This window comes from Cetorhinus maximus, chromosome 8 (assembly GCF_964194155.1).
Source record: "Cetorhinus maximus chromosome 8, sCetMax3.hap1.1, whole genome shotgun sequence".
Taxonomy (NCBI): domain Eukaryota; kingdom Metazoa; phylum Chordata; class Chondrichthyes; order Lamniformes; family Cetorhinidae; genus Cetorhinus; species Cetorhinus maximus.
Genome location: NC_135886.1, coordinates 21,517,606 through 21,535,112, shown reverse-complemented (window position 1 = coordinate 21,535,112; position 17,507 = coordinate 21,517,606). Strand labels below are relative to the sequence as shown.

General features: G+C 43.1%; 1 protein-coding gene across 2 annotated transcripts in view; it reads left to right on the top strand.

Annotated features, from left to right (window-relative positions):
* LOC144683516 (plexin-A2-like) overlaps positions 1-17,507 on the top strand; it is a 393,900-nt gene that overhangs the window by 366,207 nt on the left and 10,186 nt on the right. For both annotated transcript variants that reach the window (XM_078546585.1, XM_078546586.1), the window contains exons 30-31: positions 14,513-14,725; positions 16,787-16,937. In XM_078546585.1, the coding sequence (XP_078402711.1) occupies positions 14,513-14,725; positions 16,787-16,937 (364 nt within the window). The remainder of the gene's footprint in view (positions 1-14,512; positions 14,726-16,786; positions 16,938-17,507) is intronic.

Below are 17,507 nucleotides of genomic sequence, written 5' to 3'. Positions count from 1 at the left end.
ATCAGTTTTTATCATGATGGGAAGTGGGAGGACAACAATGGCAGTGATGCACTTTGACCTTTTGGGGCCAATGTGATTTCAGGATGTCAGATTGGGTGGACCTTTAGGGAAGACTAGGCACCACCCTGCAAATGTTCTTATGATTGAGCGCACAGTGGCTGAAATGCTGCTCAAGCACCTAAGGTGTGTTTTGGGGAGGTTCCGCAATGTAAATATTTTTACAACCCTAATGAGGCGAGCACAATTTATAAAATGGCTCAGTTGATGCTGGCAGGCTGTATTGGGCCACACTGCGCTTATTGTTGACCTCGGGCCTCTGTGGTACAGGTTGCCCGTAATCACATTATCATCCCCGTATCTTTTTCAAACATTTGTCCGGTTTTGTCTTCTCTCCATAATTCCTACAGGAGGTGGAGAGCAAATTATCAATTTACTCTTCCACAAAGAGCTGCAAACTTGGTCGTTGCCTGAGAATTTGCCACTGATAAAAACGTATTGCATGTGAATTGTAGAATTTTAGAAAAGGGTGCAAGTCCTGATCATCCACCACAACCGCAGTGCAATACGTCCAGTAACACAATTTTTAAGCTGTTTCCCGGGACTTCTGCAGACCTTGTACCGAAGTCATAGTAGACAATCAGAATAGCCCCCACAGAAATTAGTGTGTCACAATTTTACTTGCCTGTTGTCTACTCCTTTGCATCTTGCAGCCAGAAAGGAAAGACGACTGGTTCCTGTGTGGTCAAGCTTTGGACTATTTCAGTGATTTAGCTTATAAGTAAATAGAGCCAGAAATGGTTTGTTTCCCACGGCAATAAACAGTAAAAGGGAAAACTGATTTCTCACAGTCTAACTGAAAAGGGGGCAAAACTCAGCCAATTTGAATAAGAAGACACAGGAGATTTGGAGTCCTTGAGTTTAAACTTCCTCATCAACAGAGAATTTCTGCTGCATGTCCTGCCCAGTTCTCCTGCAAAGAACAATCATTTTGTGTTTCCTTCATTAAAAAATATTGATAAGCTTTATTTTCCCACATTACCTCCCATCATGCACCCTCTGTAAAGATGAGCTCATTAAAATTCTGTTGCCTATATACTTATACAAAGGGGCCTTGGCGTGTGTGTCCATAGATCTCTGAAGGCAGAAGGGCATGTTGGTGGGTGGTGAAAAAGGCATATGGGACACTTGCCTTTATCAATCGAGGCACAGATTACAAAAGTAGGGAGGTCATGTTGGAGTTGTATAGAACCTTAGTGAGGCCACAGTTGGAGTACTGTGTGCAGTCCTGGTCGCCACATTATAGGAAGGATGTGATTGCACTGGAGGGGGTGCAGAGGAGATTCACCAGGATGTTGCCTGGGATGAAACATTTAAGTTATGAAGAGAGGTTGGATAGACTTGGGTTGTTTTCGTTGGAGCAGAGAAGACTGAGGGGTGACCTGATCGAGGTGTACAAGATTATGAGGGGCAAGGACAGGGTGGATAGGGAGCAGCTGTTCCCCTTAGTTGAAGGGTCAGTCAAAAGGGGGCATAAGTTCAAAGTGAGGGGCAGGAGGTTTAGGGGGGATGTGAGGAAAAACGTTTTTACCCAGAGGGTGGTGACAGTCTGGAATGCACTGCCTGGGAGGGTGGTGGAGGCAGGTTGCCTCACATCCTTTAAGGCTATGGACCAAGTGCTGGTAAATGGGATTAGGTAGGTAGGTCAGGTGTTTCTCATGTGTCGGTGCTGACTCGATGGGCCGAAGGGCCCCTTTTGCTCTGTGATTCACACCTGACACCGTTCACGCATTACCACTATGCTCATCGATTCTTGATCCAGCAACACCTCAGATTTAAAGTTCTCTGTATGGTGTTGGGGGCAGTTTGGTAGGTCTTATTAAGGTATTTGCTTTCTTAGGTAGTTCAACAGTAAGTATTTATTAGCTACTAGAAACTATATTCATTAGTACAGTAAAGGTCCAAGCTAGGAGCTGTCTCCATGTTTGCTTCTACACACAGCTATGCCCAAGGCTATACTGACCCCTTGGTGGGGGTCATGTGTTCTCTTACACCACTCTATGGGCTATACTGTATTTAGTCCCACATCAACCCTTTATGTGCTAGACCCTTATACTAGACCACCCCCCAAGTCTTTACCCAATGTATTTACAAGTTATCCCATGTATTTACATCATTACCACTACTCCATCTCCTTACTCAATTCTCTGAGTTCATAGGTTCAGGTGGTCTGGAAGCTTTCTAACCTTTCCACGCTCAAGGGGCTGAGTGGCCTTCTGCTCCTAATTTGTATCTTGTTCTCACTACTATCAGAGGAGTGGTAGGCTCTGTCGCTGCAGGTAAACTTTGTTGAATTGGAGGTTGTTTTGGCATCTGGGTATCTGTTCATCCTCTTTTTCCATTCTTTGACATTGAATTGCTCTTTGTCAATTCCCTACTTGTAGTGATAGATGGTGGTTGGTTTATCTCTCTCTTTAGGGGGTGGACAAAACTGGGCTCATCTCTGTAGTGTTTTTTTTCTCTTCTTCCTTTGTGTAGCTCACTGTGACGGACACTGGGATGGAAGATGGCTCTGCTGTGAGGGTGAGAGTTGGTAGTAAGCTCACCTTTACATTTGGCCATGTGGTGTGTGCTGTCATCAGTCGATGGCTGCTACTCAGTTCCAGCATAGTTTGTGGCACTGTCATGCTGGCTGGAGATTGTAGCGCCTGCTCTGTGATCTCGGGGTTTATCTCTCCAACTGGCATTGGAGTTGGAGGTTGAGGCTCTTCTCATTGCTGGTTCCTCTCTTGACTGCCATCTAGTCAGGGTGTCACGGTAACCATCTGAATGGTTGGCTGGTCTGACCAATGAGGGGCTTCCAGAACCTGTAACAAAAATGGACAAACCTTCTCTGCAAAGAGAGAAGCAAATACAGAGCTGAAGTCCCAGTTGTGAGAACCTTTCTTGCTGGAGCTGTCGGGGACTTGCAGTTCTGTATAACTTACGACCGTGGTTGTCTTGATGTCTGCCACTTGGGGGAGATGCAAGGCTACAAGGCATCTCTGCTGAAGAGAGAAAAAGACTTGCTACGGATGACATACAGCAGCCAAAGGATTTGTTTGCCGCCATTCCTTAATAGTTCCAGAATCATGCTGACCAGAAGTCGGATTCCTCCAGGCCATGGAATGGTGTGTCTGTTGCTTGTAGCCAGAGGTCCCTCAGCCACTTTTGCAGATGGGACTGTAACACTGGCTCCATAGCCGTTAACTGAGATAGCCATTAACTGAGATGTCCACATTCCAGAATGAAAATCCAGGCCCTTTGACCTCACCCAAGAAGCATGGTTGTGTTCCCTCTTGCTGTGCTGTCTTAACCTCTTGAATCCTCTTGGGATCATCCATGCGTTTTGATGTTATGGCTTCACACAGCTTCCCAAAGTGTCTTATTTGGTTGCATTGAAAATATTGGGCTGAAATTGCTGGACATTGATCATGCCTGTGGGGGTGCTTTGCGCTGGCATTGTCGCTCTACTGGTCAGTTAGAGTGTTGCTTCCCTTGGCTGGAGTGCCCCTGTGTCTAGGCTATTTCACTAGCTGGACAGTGAGGTTTACTTTGTACCACAGTTTACTTTCTTCCCTTAATATGGATCAGTCCTGCAAATGGATTTCAAAATGCCTGACAATCTGGATGGCCTTCTTAAGGGTTAGATCTTCCTTTGCTTGAAGCATGCCTGAGAGAATGTCATCCACCACTCCTACAGCTATTCTCTTCCTGATCAGCTCAGATTTCAGGTCACTGTAATCACAGCCTTCAGCCATTCTGTAAAGCTCATTATTTTTTTTTATTCATTCATGGGATGTGGGCGTCGCTGGCTAGGCCAGCATTTATTGCCCTTGTTCAGAGGGCACTTAAGAGTCAACCACATTGCTGTGGGTCTGGAGTCACATGTAGGGCCAGATGAGGTAAGGACAGTAGATTTCCTTCCCTAAAGGACATTAGTTAACCAGTTGGGTTTTTACAACAATCGACAACGGTCTCATGGTCATCATTAAACTTTTTTAATTCCAGGTTTTTTTAATTGAATTCAAATTCAACCATCTGCCATCGTGGGATTTGAACCCAGGTCTCCAGAGCACTCCCCTGGTCTCTGGATTATTAGTCTAGCAATAATACCACTACACCATAGCCTCCCCATAAATTAATGAAGGAGTAGACTGGTTCTCCTCGCTGCTGGGCTCGTTTATTAAATTTAGCCCTTTCAAGGATTTTGTTATTTCTGAGGTTAAAATAAGTATTGATTGATTTTAAAACTTCATCGAGTTTTGCAGATGATTTGTTGATTTCTCGTTTAGCTATTATATTGTTGGCTATCGAGCCTACCAAGCCAAGCATTGTGTTAACTTGTTCAGCTTCTGCCCTTTCAGGCCTGAAGCAATCATGTACCTAAGGAATCTCTTTTTCCAAATTCCTCAATTTTGTGATTGGATCTGGGCCTTGGATAAGTCCAAATTGATCTGCAAGAGTGGATTTCTGATCCACGGTTAAAATTTTTAAATTGCAGGTTTGGCTTTGAGATTTCTGAAAATCCAAGATGGCGCTGCCATGCACTTGCTTGCTGGTTTTGACCGGCTCTTGCAGTAATGGTATTTGTGATCTCAGTGTTTAAATTGACTTGTGTTGTCCAGGAATTTTAGGTTTTTAGCTTACCCCTGCTACGTCTGCTAACTCTGCGCACATTGGGTTTTGAAGCTGGATTTCTGCAGGTTTCAGTGGAATCTTCTGCATTGAGAGGTTTATTTTTTGCCTTCAGCTTCCAAGTCTTTCTTTAGAGTTTTTCTCTGATGATTTCCTTCTGCGCCTTCGCTCCTTGAGCTTTTCTTCAGGCCAGAATGCTGCTTTGATTTTTCCTCCAGGATTTTAATTTTCTTCTGCAGTCTCTGTGAGGTTTTGAGTTGTTCCATTTGCTGGCACCATGTTGTAAGGTGTTGGGTGAAGTTCAGTAGGTCTTATTAAGGTATTCGTAGTCTTGGGTAGTTCAACAGTAAGCATTAGCTACTAGAAACGTTATACATAGATACAGTAAATGTCCAAGCCAGATCTCCATGCTTGCTTCTACACACAGCTCTGTCCAACACTACACGGACCCCTAGGTGCAGGTCATGTATTCTTTTATATCTCTGTGTGGGAGGTACTGTACTCAGTTCCACATTAACCCTTATACTACACTTATTTTGTCAGATCCCTTCATGGCCTTGCCCCTCCCCATCTCTGTAACCTCCTGCATTGTTAAACCTTCCAAGACCTCTGCATTCAACAAGCTCTGGTCTCTTCTGCATCTCCACTCCCCTTCACCCCAGGATTGGTGGCCGTGCCTTTAGCTGTTTAGCCCCAGGCTCTGGAATTCTCGCTCCAAACCACTCTATTTCTTCTACCTGTCTCTCGTCCTTTAAGACACTCCTTAAAACCAAGCACTTTAGCTAAGCTTTTAGTCATCTGTACTAATATCTCATTCTTTGGCTCAGTGTCAGTCTTTTTGAAGCACCTTGGGATATTTTACCACAATTATAGTGCTATGTAGTTGTCATTTTAAATGAATGGGAATAGTAAAATTATTATTATAGTTTATGCATACACACATACACATTCACATACATGTATATACGCAGACTTGTATTTTAAAAGCTTTAGCTTATATTTGCAGGGAGAGGGACAGATTAATGCTACTTCCTCCGACATCCACCCTAATCTCAATATCTGTGCTGTTATACCTCAATTATCGCTCAGGTTTAAACATGAAAAAATTTACAGAAATGGAACAGCTTAGATTTTAACTTCATCCATCACGACATTCACAAGGATCCCTTATTTTTTACCTGAGCATGCAATATTGACCTCAGCTATTTTCCCTGCCATTCAAGCTGGAGATGATATTGTGTGGCAGATGAGGAGGCCGAAGCATATGCAAATCAAAAGCTTAAAATGCCACAACCATATCCAAAACAGGTCTTTGTTCTTTAAACTACATTGTATAATGAATTCAGCTTTAAAAATGAGTGTGTTTTCAGATGTAATTTTGTAATCATGCTGGAGTTAAATGTGAAGATTAACAGTTCTATTGTAAATCTGTGTTAATGGAGGTCACTTGCTTGGGAATTCTGAGCATGTTGCATATTCTCAGTGCTTCCCTTAGCAACACCACAACGTTTAGTTTGTTCACTCAGTTCATGCGGATGGTGTTTGAACCATGTCCTGATTTTATGCCTTGATTTGCAAACTAATTTCTGTTGTTCCTGATTGTGTTTTAAGTAGAAATTGTTTTTAAAACACATGAAAGACTCTAACATAAAACTCCAGTATCAGTTTTCTCATTGTTCAAGATTTTGAACTTCCCCTTTTGCCTTCAAGCTCAGCAAGGCACAAACAGAATAGCAAACCCTTTTATTCATCCACTACCACTATAAGATTGACTTCTAAATAAAAACATCAGAATGGTTTGAAGAATGAATGAGTGATGATAATAAATACACTACAAATAATTATTCCGGGTACAGCAACACGTGAATGCATTTATATAGCGGCTTTAACAAAGTCAAATATTTAAGGAGGGTGGAAAAGGGGCTTGCCCAGGAGAGCATTGTTATAGTCAAGGCTGGAGGTAACAAATGGATAAAGATTTTAGATGGGTTGAATCAGGGCAGAGACAGGCCATATTGTAGTGTTGTGAGGGTGTTGGTTCCAGAACAGTGTGTTCAATTGGTTAATAGTAAGTCTTTATTAACAAGTAAAACTATTTACGCATGTAAAGGAAATTGTACAGGTTAGGAGCTATTGGCATGATTAGGTCCTTACCCGTCTCTGCTCAACATCACACTGACCCCTGGCTCTGGATCATGTGCCTTCTTACATCACTGTGTGGGCGGTACTGTACTCAGTCCCACATTAACCCTTTATGTGCCAGACCCTCATACTACATAGGGTGAAAAATGCATTCTTTGTAATGAAATAGATATGGAGTCAGGCTTTCAGCTCGGGGTCATCTAGGCTGGCAGTGTTGTGAACGGTTGGGTTCAGCTTGAGACAACGGCTGTGTGGAGGCAGGGCGGAATCAATAGCTAGGGAAGAAAATCTGTGGTGGGGACCAAAGACGGTGGCTTTGGTCTTCCCAATATTTGAGTGAAGGAAATTTTGTCTCATTCAAGACAGGATGTAGAGCAAGCAGTCTGACAACACAGACTCAGTGGAGGGGCTAAGAAAGATGGCAATGAGGTGAAGCTTGGTGTCAGCAACACATATTTGGAACCTGATGTCCTGTTTTTGGGTAACGTCAACAAGAGACAGCATGTGGATGAGAAATAGGAGTGGGTGTCCATGGACCCTTGAGGAATTCAAGCAGTGCCAAAGCAGGAAGCAAAGCCACTGCAGGAGGTTCTCTGGCTGTGGCTGGATAGTTAACAGTGGAACCGGGCGAGGGCAGACCTGCTCAGCTAGAGGTTGGAGGAGGTTGGTATCTTCAACTGTGTCAATGGCTGCAGACAGGTCAAGAAGGATGAGGAGGGATAGTGCGCCACAGTCACAGTCTCACAGGATGTCATCTCTGACTTTGATTAGAGTTGTGTGTGTTGGGTCAGGGGTGGGAAGCTGATTGGAGAGGTTCAGACATGGAGTTATGGAAAAGATGGGCCACACGTTGAAAGAATTTGGAGAATAAAGGGAGTTGGAGATGGACAGTAATTTGCAAAGACAGGGTTTTTTTCGAGGAGAGGAGGCTGATGGCAGCAGCCTTGAAAGAGCGGGAAACTGTACCTCAGGGTGGGACACCGACAGCTAGCATGAAGGCTGGGAAGAGAAGTTATGATCAGTAGTTCAGTGTGAATAGGATTGGGAGAGCAGGAGATGGATCTCGTGAACAAGATGAACTTCGGGCATGAGGGGAGATAGTAGAGAAATAGGTGAGTTCAGGGCTAGGGCAGGGGGTAACTTTGGATTGGCCTTGGTGGGCAATCAGAAGTGGGGAATGCGAAGAGGCAGCTGAATGGATGGTCTCAGTCTTTGCAATAAATTTGTCCATGAGCTGCATGCAATATTAGCTGCAGGCAAGGGTGGAGGAGGTGGGGAAGAGAGGTTACCAATATTGGTAGTGGAAAAATATCATTGGAATTAAAAGAAAAATACTGAAAGCCTGCTTAGTTCTGGAAATGATTGTTGCTATTGTATGGGTAGAGATAAATTTTACTTTATTCGGTGAATTTGACAGCTAGGTAGAGTGGAGGAGTAATTCACACCTGCTTTAAATGCTAATGAGCATTGAGCATCTTTCTTCTGAAGATAAGAGTGTAATCTTGAGAATTATGACACGACAAGGATATCAAGGTGATCAGAAATGTACTTTCCTGTGAGCTGTCCTCAGGAAGTAGCACTTTTATCTCAAGACAGGTGTGCCTAGAGATTGCAGAGACATTTGAAATAAAAGAATAATATATTGGCACCCATTCTGCTTATTTTATTACAAGGCAAGCTAATCTTGTAGTTAGTGTGGCTGGAGATTTGAACCCAGGTGCTGCCTAGCATCGCTTCACCAGTGGCGCTTATGATATGATTCATCCAACTGAATCACGGAAAGAGGTTGTGTGAAGGCAAAAGCCGGACTGGGAAATGTTCTGTGTTTTTTTTTCCAAAAAGAGAGGAATCTGTTATGAGGGAAGAAATGAACTGGGTAGAAATTTGGCCTCGCTTCCTCTGTGATGAGCCAAATATTTTTGGCTTTAGAGAAGCAGAAGTTTTTATGGGCTCTTGCAATGTTTTGTTTAGTTTTTATATAACACAACCAATATACTCTGATAAGATCACAGTTGTTAACAAAAGAAATTGCTTTCAAAGATAAATTTTCAATCCCAATTGATTGCCATCCTATTTATGCAGTAAGGAGATAAGAATTGATAAGGTCACTTATTGCTTTAATTAAGTCCCATCCTTTCCTAACAGTCCGATCTTATCAGACTTTTACTGCATTAAGACATTAAGTGATCTTCAATTGACTGTACCTCAATTGGTCCGAGAGGTCTCCATGAAATACCAGCAGCAAAAAAAATTACACATTGCCTCTGCTTGTGGAATTCTCTCCTCATCATCACCTAGGACCCTTGGTCTTTGTATGAAGTCGTCCATGGACGAGAGTTCCACCACTTGTTAAACCAGTGCTCTTGGAGCATTCTGGAGCTGGGCAGTAGGGAAGACCTTGACCTGCTAAAATCTCTTGAGTTTTCCTTTCGCTTTTAGCTGCTAGGAGGCACTACTCCATTTAATGAGTTGCTTGTCCTTGTCGCAACAACAGCAACTTGTATTTATATAGCACCTTGCAGTACAGCAGCATTAATGGAGGAAACATCCCATAACATTTTTGGGAAGTGAGGGAAAGAGAACATAAGTAAAATAAATAAAGGAAGAGACGGCATGTTGGGAGAGATGTTCAGAGACTTGGGGCGGAATTTTACGGCCCCGTTGTGATGGTGGGGAGGGGCCTTAAAATGCGGCAACAAGCCAGTCCATTAACTTTGGCGAGACCATAAAATCCTGTCGGTGTAAAATTCCGCTGTTGGGTTTTGAGGAAGTTTGCAAAGGCAGAAGGAGACATAGGCGTGGATCTTCCGAGCAGCAATGACAAGCGAATTGCCACTGCGCTCATAACTTGCCCTGACTCGCTGCTACGCATTTCTTCCAGGGTCTTCCTGCGCAGGAACGTGCAGCGTAGCATCCGTCGGGAAACTCCGTCGGAGGGAAGTAGAGTCAGGGTAAGACAGGACACATCCCTTTTTTATGCACCTACATATGTAGGCAGTTATGGAGGCGGTTCATTGGAGGTTTACTAGTTTGATACCTGGAATGAGTGGGTTGTCTTATGAGGAAAGGTTGGACAGACTGGACTTGTTTCCACTGGAGTTTAGAAGAGTGAGGTGTGATTTGATTGATGTATATAGGATCCTGAACGGCCTTGGCAAGATGGACGTCAAAAGGATGTTTCCTCTTGTGGGTGAGTCCAGAAGTAGGGGGCACTGTTTTAAAATTAAGGGTCACCCTTCTGGGACAGATGAGGAGAAATTTTTTCTGAGGGTTGTGCGACTTTGGAACTCTCTGCCTCAGAAGGTGCTGGAGGCAGGGTCATTGAATATTTTTAAGGCAGAGGTAGATAGATTCTTGTAAGGCAAGGGAATGAAAGGTTATCGGGGTTAGATGGGAATGTGGAAATTGAAACACAAGAAGATCAGCTGTGACCTTATTGAATGGCGGATCGGGGCCGAATAGTCTACTCCTGTTCCTATTTCTTATGTACGGTAAGTTCAAAGGTTCAGTCTTTGAATATTAGTGGTGGATGAGTGAGTGAATGGGAAGGTGGGTGAGATGAATAAATGAGTAGTTGGGTGAGACGATAGTTGGGTTGGGTTGGGGGGGTGGTCGGATCGAGTCAGTGGCGTAGTTGAGGAGGTCACGGGGGGTTGATTTGGGGAGGGGTCAGTTGTGTAGTTACCCAGTGTTAGACTAGACTTTAATCTGCCTAACATTTCCTGAGTAACTGTTGATGTATGTCGATGTAGAACTGACCAGAGCCTCCGACTCTAGCTCAGAGTTGGAGACATTCGTGGAGGGTCCTGGGAGCAAGGGAATTGTCCTCCGGAAGTTTAAACTTCCCGGGCAATTCCCTTGAAGTTCCATGCGTCAGAACCTCCACAGGGTCCTGATGTGCATCTTCAGTAATATGTCTGGTCTGCGACGATTTGGAAACTGAAAGATTTGGCCTGTGGAAACACAACAATGTTTATGGAGAGGTGTCCAGAAAGTAGGGACCAAAAACAGGAGAGGATGAGGACTGGAAGAGGCATTAGGCAGGAGAAGGTGAGGTATAAGGGCTTTGAAAACCAGGCTATATGATTCAGTGCATTAGGGAACAGGAAACCTATGTACATCAGCAGGGTTTGGGATGATGGGTGAGTAGGAATTAGAGAAGGATGGGTTACAGGTGGTTGAGGTTTGCACAGATTGGAGTTGAGCACGGTTTGTAGGATGGTGGTCTGCAAGGAAGAGGTGTTAAAGCATGGACATAGGCCAGGATTTCTGGTCCTGCCCATCGCCAGGATCTCCCGGTCCCACCGAAAGTCAATGGACTTGTTGGCTGGCCATTGTGGGCTCTGCCATGACGGGGTCGGAAATTCCCAGCCAAAGCTGCTGCTGCCTGCATTCCTGTCCACTGCCTAATATACTCTCCCCAAATATTGTAGGCAATAATTTAATTTTTCAGAAGGAAATGTATTAAGGATGTGAATATCTAGCAATGCTACTACATTGTATCCCCATAGGAAGAACACTGATTCTAATTTATTTTGTTAATTTGATGCGACAAGAGAAAATGTTAGAACAGATACAAATGCCAGTCTCCCTCCATGGCACAGCAAGTTTATTCAGTGATTCACAGATTCAATTCCCAATCTGCGCAGTTACCGAATCTCCACTCAGGATATTACAATTGGACTCAGCGTTCTTGTGTGAGTGAACGATAAGTCAGCCAGGATTGCCACACTTGAAGGCTGTCCAGCGACACATCATGGATTGCGATTGTCAGATGAGAATGTGATTCAGTGTGTGCCTTATGTGCACTCACCTTGCCTTGAGCTAAAATTTTGCCAGCACTCCTCGTCAGGGTTGTCGTCTGAACAACGGCTAATGCATGAGATAGTGGTACTTAAAAGGTACTTGCAACTAGGAGCCCATGCCTTTTTGGGGGGATTGGAGGTGGCAAGGAAAATTTCTGCATAAGAATGGTGGTTGTGAGTGGTGTTGGGAGGAATAAATTTCTCAGTCAGTAACTTGGAGCTTCTAGTCTTTCTGTGGCTGCAGAGTAAACTCAAATTTAAATTTTATTTCTGCTTTCATGGCGGTCACTGGCTAGGCCAGCATTTATTGCCCTTCCCTAGTTACCCTTGAGAAGGTGGTGGTGAGCTGCCGCCTTGAACTGCTGCAGTCCATGTGGTTTAGGTGCACCCACATTTAGGGAGGGGGTTCCGGGATTTTGACCCAGGGGCAGTGAAGGAACAGCGATATATTTCCAGGTCAGCATGGCGTGTGGCTTGGAGGGGAACTTGCAAGTGCTGCTGTTCCCATGTGTCTGCTGCCCTTGTCCTTTTAGGTTGTAGAGGTCGTGGGTTTTGAAGGTGCCGTCGAATAAGTCTTGGTGAGTTGCTGCAGTGCATCTTGTAGATGGTACTTGCTGCTGCTGCTGTGAGTTGGTGGTGGAGGGAGTGAATGTTGAAGGTGATGGATGGGGTGCCAATAAGTGGCTGCTTTGTTATGAATGGTGTTGAGCTTCTTGAGTGTTGTTGGGGCTGCACTCACCCAGGCAAGTGGAGAGTATTCCACCACACTCCTGACCTGTGCCTCGTAGATGGTGGACAGTCTCTGGGTGGGGTTGCAGCCTAAACTGTTTAGTTTTGAGGAGACGGACACTTCACTTCAGTGACGTCATTAAAGCAGCCCAGCAAAGAGGGATGCTTTCTGCTGGTCTAAGAAAAAAATGAATATTTACTTAAAAGTTCAATCAGATCTATTATTTATTCATTTAAAATGGGGGAGTACTTTAAAAAGTTGTTGCCCATGACAATTCTTCCCCTGTAACCTCAAGTAGCTTTAACCCTAATAGCAATACTCTTTTTTTCCCCAAAATGCATGCTGTGCCTAATACAGTGCTCGTTGTACTGAATTGTTACAAGTTATCACAATATTAAAAACTAAATTCTTGTGGCGGTAATGGGTTTATGAACATTAGCATCTCTTATTGTAACACCCAAATCCTGACAGCTTCCTTCTCAAATCTGTGTTATGGTTGGCTGGTTGGCTTGACAATCCATGACCATTTTAATCAAATCCAGTGGTTAGCCCTAATATTGATCTTATTCTCTCCTGATAAATGTGGAGGAAACTGATAATAAAACTAATTAAAGCTATGTTTTTTTCTATTTTTCTAATTACTCCCTTCCTATAGTTTCTGCAATGTTTGTGTTATTGCAGATTAGGAGGGCAAATCTGTAGTTCCAATTGATTGTTAAATACTTTGGTCCTGATAGTAACTCAGAGGGCTCCGATATCATGTGGGAAATACGAATGTAAGTTCAGTGCATCTTGTCAGTGGAATTTCAACACGAGAGCTGCTTTATCATTTTCCTGCCACATTTGGCATCAATTGCATGGCAGCGGCCTGACAAGGACCTGTGTGATTCAATCTCAACTCTAAGGCCAATCCAAAAATGTAATTTGGAGGTAGAAACAAGAGAAGGTGAGGTACGGCAATAGATTCCATACGCACACAAGTTGTGCCCAGCTTAGGTGAGGCATTTCTTGGGATACTGCTGAACGCTGCTGAGGAGCCAGAGAGAGATACTCTTTCCTTTTGCTGTTGCATGGCTTGAGCTGGACTAGGCGATCAGTAAGAGGAGCATTGTGTCAGGCTGCTGGATTCAATGCAGGAAACGCTTTAGTGACCGACCCAGTAGAAAAAATGTGCGGATGCTGCATTAAACTTGAAACTGTGTCAAAGTAGGGTTCCAACTGAGCAATAACTATATGCTAATAGGCAGCCTGCCTCTCCCAGAGGGGTTGTGTGCAGCCAGCCTGATGGCTTGAATTAAGCATAGAAGTTGGCTAAGCTGGAGCCAGTTTCCCAATGCACTTGTATTTTTGCCAGTTTTCACCACCACCCACACACAAATCCACTGCTTTTTCCACTGTTATTTGCAGCTGCCCTTCCAGCTATCATGCCCCTTTCCCCTTGAGCTCCATTCCCAAATCCCTGCACCATTTCATTCTGGTTATTCTCTCTCTTCCAGCTTGGTGTTTCATTCACCAATTTTTTCCAGTGTTAGAATCACTATATCAATGCAAGTGGATGTTTACATGCAGCCTTTTTTGCTAAATGCTGATATAAGGAGGTTAGAGCTATTGTAGAAACTGAATGTGGAATTTAATAAGCAAACAATTGAGTTTGTTTAAATTTGAAGCCAGTCGTTGGTACTACAACCCCCCCCCCCCCCCCCCGCCCCCTCACTGTGGTCCCAGCTGTAGATCGTATTCTGGAAGAGGGAAGGGCTAATGGAGAGAACTGATGCCTATTCTCACTGAGACCATGTTCTGGCCCCTGCAAAGGGAGATTCTCTTCCCTGAGCCCTCCCCTACCCCCAACCCATCAGATAGTTTCCTGCCTTTGCTGCTTATCCCTAATTCCCCTATGCTCCCCTATTCCTCTTTCTCCTCCCTTAACCTGTTGCTGTGCCCAGGTCCAATTATATGCAAAGCTTTGCCTAAGTACTGTACTTACCTTTAACTCCCCGTGTGCAGCATTATAGAAAATCAACCAGTATTATAAAATATATGATCCGAATTCAGCTGCTTTCTTTGAATGTTGTCAGATGATACATCGCCATGTCACCCAGTTTCAATGATGTAATTATCCTGCGATTGAATTCAAATCCAGGTGTTCCTTTTTCTTTTGCAGTTTACCATTACGATTTTGGGTCAACGTGATTAAGAACCCGCAGTTTGTGTTTGACATTCACAAGAGTAGTATTACAGACGCATGTCTATCTGTGGTGGCACAGACGTTCATGGACTCTTGTTCAACATCTGAGCATCGACTCGGCAAGGACTCGCCATCTAATAAATTGCTATATGCCAAGGATATCCCCAACTATAAGAGCTGGGTTGAGAGGTTAGTGTATACTGGCATCAATCCTGGGTCAGCATTTATCAGACTTCATTGATGAATAGAGAACATGGCATGAGATATAACTGATAACTCGTGGATTGAGAGCTGCTTAATGGAAAATGTTCATTAGCTGGTGCCATTAACAGATTGAAACTGACATATTTTTGTTCACTGCAGCAGGAAATGGAGCTCTGCCATTAAGCTCTGTTGCTGCAAGCTTTCCACTAGAGCAAAATGGTTTTGACTGATCCCTATTGAAGTTCCATTATATTTATTAGAACAGTTTCAGAAGTCATTGTGATGAGCCACTAATTCAATTTTATTTGGAACAAAGTGCTTTGACAGTCTCTGGGAGTTTGTAGTAACCAGGGTTAACTGTTCAAATTAAGTTGACTTCAGGTCAATGTATACTGCAAAACTATCACTTTGCACATCACATTGTGGGCATAGTGTCCTGAGGTCCAACGCATTTGTGCACCAATGTACTGCCATTTAATATAATGGGAATTCTAACATCTCATTGTGAATATCCCTTTCAGCAATAGTGTGAAAATCCAAACTTCTTCACAGCATTGTGTTCCATTGTAATCTGAATCACTCCTGATTCAGTTCCATTTTATAGAATTCAATCTTTGGGCAACAGTGCTTCAATGTAAAAGCAAAATACTGCGGATGCTGGCAATCTGAAATAAAAATAGAAAGTGCTGGGAATACTCAGCAGGCCTGACAGCACCTGTGGAGAAAGAAAAACAGAATTAACGTTTTGAGTTGAATATGTCGTCTCCTCTTCTGCTGACTATTCCAGCACTTCCTGTTTTTAATTAACGTTTAAATGTTTACTGGACCAAGCATAAAATTAATTATTTATTTATATTTTCATTGCTCAATATGCTGGGCATTGTTACTCATTCATTTCTGGAGGTCGAATAACTTTCTAGAAAAGAGCATATTTGGCAAAAGTTTATTTTTAGTCTATTGCAGTCCACATGAATGACTAAACGGATTGAGGTAGAAGTACCACAGAATTACCACTTCTGTCGATTTGGGCTGGCCATTGTTTGTTTTAAGCAAAATTTTCAACAGTGTAAATCACATCAATGATATATATGGGAAGGCTGAAAACCACTTCCTTACTCCATGGGAAAGTGCATGTAGGTGGGCTTTTTGCCTCAAGAAAGAATTGCTTCCTCATTCATCTTGGTTTGCCATAAATGCGTCTCACCCGTTCATCACGAACGTTAACATTAGCTTCATAAACTGTAGGTCGCCTGTGATCAATTAGTCCGCATTTCAAAATGAATAAGGGACGTATAAGATTCAGAAACGGGGATTAATTAATGAATGAAAGTAGCCCTGTATTCCCCATTCAAATAACTAGAAGGCAGAGCTCTGAAAGCTGCTGACAGTGTGATTTCGCCAGTACAGCACAGGGCATTCCAGATGTCTGGGGGCAGTTTTCATTGTTGTCATTAATCACAGTTGTATTCTGCGGCTGCACAATATTATTTTTTTTTCCCATTTGTATGCAAATGTGGCCACAGACAGTATCTGCCTGGTTTCTCTCTTCCCTATTCGTCAGTGTACATGCCGTAAAACATAATTCTAATGGGGTTTATGTCAATGGTCTGTTTGCCCACAACTGATCTTTTGACTCTGAGCTGTTGACAGTCCAGGTATTATCTGTGTGAGACCACGTTTGTATATAAGACTTTCCCAGTGCAGCAATAGATGATCTATTGACTTTGGGTAGGAGTGCAACATTTCACAACCTGCATAGGCACTTCCAACTTTTCTTTTCACTCTGCTCTACAAGTAGAATGAGTTTAATGCTGCTATTCGCATGGCTAGATTTGGCTTCAAACTCCATTATCGGCATGTGAATCAGTAGATAGATCTGTGTCCCTGCACCAAAATAAAGTTGATTTTCATCCAATTCTTTTGGCTCATTTACCTGCTGCACTTCCATGTGGGGAATATACATGGGGAGACAAATAATTAATTCTGGCTGTCATTGCTTATATTGTGTAAACAGGCTGCTGGTGAAGCATATCTTTTATTTTAAAGGTACTACGCTGATATTGCTAAGATGTCTGCAATTAGTGACCAAGATATGAATGCTTACCTGGCGGAGCAGTCCCGTTTGCATGTCAATGAGTTTAACATGCTGAGCGCATTGAATGAAATCTACTCTTACGTTACCAAATACAGTGAAGAGGTTAGTGCACAAAATATTTCTAAAATACTCTGGCCAGCCTACTGGCTTGAGGAAATGTTGCCTAATGTAAGTTTAATGGTTCTCCCAATTGTCAGTATACATTGGTGCTAGTAATTGTGTTATCAGCCCTGTCATGCCCCCCACCCCCCCCACCCCAAATATTAATCCATTGAGTTTTGAATGTTTTTGCACACACTTTGTCACATAAACATCTTTGAATTTTAAAATGCACTTAAAGTGAATTTCTAACTGTATGGTTCCCGCTTAACAATTGAAAATCTGATTCACTCCATGGAAATGTTACTATAGTCGGCCTTTTTCAACTTAAAAGGCTGCATTATAACTCATTCAGCTCATTCTCAAGTCAGTTTTTAGCTTCCAAAATTATCATACCATGTCATCTTTACTTACCATCATAAAGCACCTTAGGACCTAGTTGGAATGTCTCTGACATGATCACACTGAGTGCTGTACTATAAGAGCTGGATTGAATTTTGGGAGTCATTATTTACCAGACTCTTCATGATTAGATAACACGATAGAAAATGTATTTGATCATGCAGGGATTAT